Source organism: Poecilia latipinna, unplaced genomic scaffold, assembly GCF_001443285.1.
Source record: "Poecilia latipinna isolate Pla-1442-1.1 unplaced genomic scaffold, P_latipinna-1.0 Scaffold4759, whole genome shotgun sequence".
Classification (NCBI taxonomy): Eukaryota; Metazoa; Chordata; class Actinopteri; order Cyprinodontiformes; family Poeciliidae; genus Poecilia; species Poecilia latipinna.
Genome location: NW_015117375.1, coordinates 36,139 through 37,743, shown reverse-complemented (window position 1 = coordinate 37,743; position 1,605 = coordinate 36,139). Strand labels below are relative to the sequence as shown.

The window sequence follows — 1,605 nt, the reverse complement described above, 5'->3', positions numbered from 1 at the left end:
CAATATTCTAATTTTATGACCAGCACCTGTACTTAAAGTACACCAAGTGTAACTTAAGGTGTTCAAAAAAAGTATGTGAAAGTACACTTAGTACACTTTAAATTGTGCTTCAATACAACTTAAACACTACTAAAATACATTAGACACAAAATTAGTTGTTCCAAAATGTCACACTTTAAGTTAACTAATCGTAAGTGAACTTGAAGTATATTCAGGATTAGTCTGACTTAAGGTATTCTGAAGTGTACTAAAATTTAGCATACTTAGTATATTTATTTTTCACCAGGGTTTGTACTCTGTGGGGCCAACTGGCCTCTACAAATTGTCACCTCTTGTTTGATGGAGCTTAATTTAAATCAGCACAGGAGGACATTGCAAAGTAAAGAATAATTTATAATTCAGACGACTAGGTTAATTCATGAGTTAAAGATAGACTCTCTGTCATACAGAAAGATGACGATATTGAAGAAGGGGACCTTCCTGAGCACAGACGGTCTCCTCCACCTGTTGATTTCTCCAAGGTGGATCCCTCCAAGCCAGAGGACCTTCTTAAGATGTCAAAGAAAGGCAGGACTTTGATGGTCTTTGCAACTGTGTCTGGAAATCCCAGTGAGAAGGAGACTGAGGAGATCACAGGCCTGTGGCAGGGAAGCCTCTTCAATGCCAACTATGATGTTCAGAGGTAATCACACAATAAATTCTGTTCTTGTGAGAATTTGACGTAGACTCAACCAGAGGCAATTCTTGGATCTGACCTTTAGGGTTGCTAAGCCCCACAGCAGGGCTAACACCCAAGAGAAGATATTCGTTGGTACATTTTTCAAATTTTCATTGTTTACTTGCATACATTCACATACAAAATAAAATAGTTTTGTCAAACTTATCTGTTAGCAACTACATACAGTTCTAGAAAAAATTGAGACCACTAAATTTTTGCTTGGAATTTCGGAGACATGTTGTCAGTAGTTCATAGAATAAAAGAACAATGTTAATTTTACTCAAACATATACCTATAAAAAAGTAAAATCAGAGAACTGGTCATTTTACTTTACATAATTTTCAGTTTCAAACTGAATTTCAAGACTACATCGTACCTGCCAACATCTGCTAACATTAATGACACACAAGCTGGTTCTGACACGGTCTTGGTGGGGTCTGGGTCATGTTCCCCCCCCAGGAAATAAAATAAAATCTACTCAAAACTATGCATTTCCAGTCATTAGTAAACCTAAAACCAGCTGATTATCAAGGTAGATGTTCAGGTTAATGTTAGTGACCTTGAAAATCATACTTAGAAATTGCATTATCCTTATTTTTATCTGAACGTTATGCGGCTGTTGGCCATTTTTCTTGAAACAAGAATGTATGTCCATCTATTGAAAAGTGAACATTATTAGTCAGGGTTTTACTATTTCAGTTTATGAAGTGGGCCTATCATAGTTTCAGTACCAAACACCTTTCTATTCACAAACACAGGAACAGCCTAACCTTAACATCCTGCACTGTTCTTTAGTTTTGCCTTATTTAAGTGACTCCAGAGATGTTTGGGTGATAAATTACAAAACAACTCAACAGTCACTAAGTACTACAATACCACTTAAAATT

General features: G+C 36.1%; 1 protein-coding gene across 1 annotated transcript in view; it reads left to right on the top strand.

The window, feature by feature from the left end:
- Positions 1-423: 423 nt before the first annotated feature.
- The window catches only part of mesd (mesoderm development LRP chaperone), a gene marked incomplete at its 5' end in the record, with an annotated part of 16,938 nt that continues 15,756 nt past the window's right edge, over positions 424-1,605 (top strand). Inside the window, one exon of the mRNA XM_015026336.1 lies at positions 424-682. Within this exon, the coding sequence (XP_014881822.1) occupies positions 424-682 (259 nt within the window). The remainder of the gene's footprint in view (positions 683-1,605) is intronic.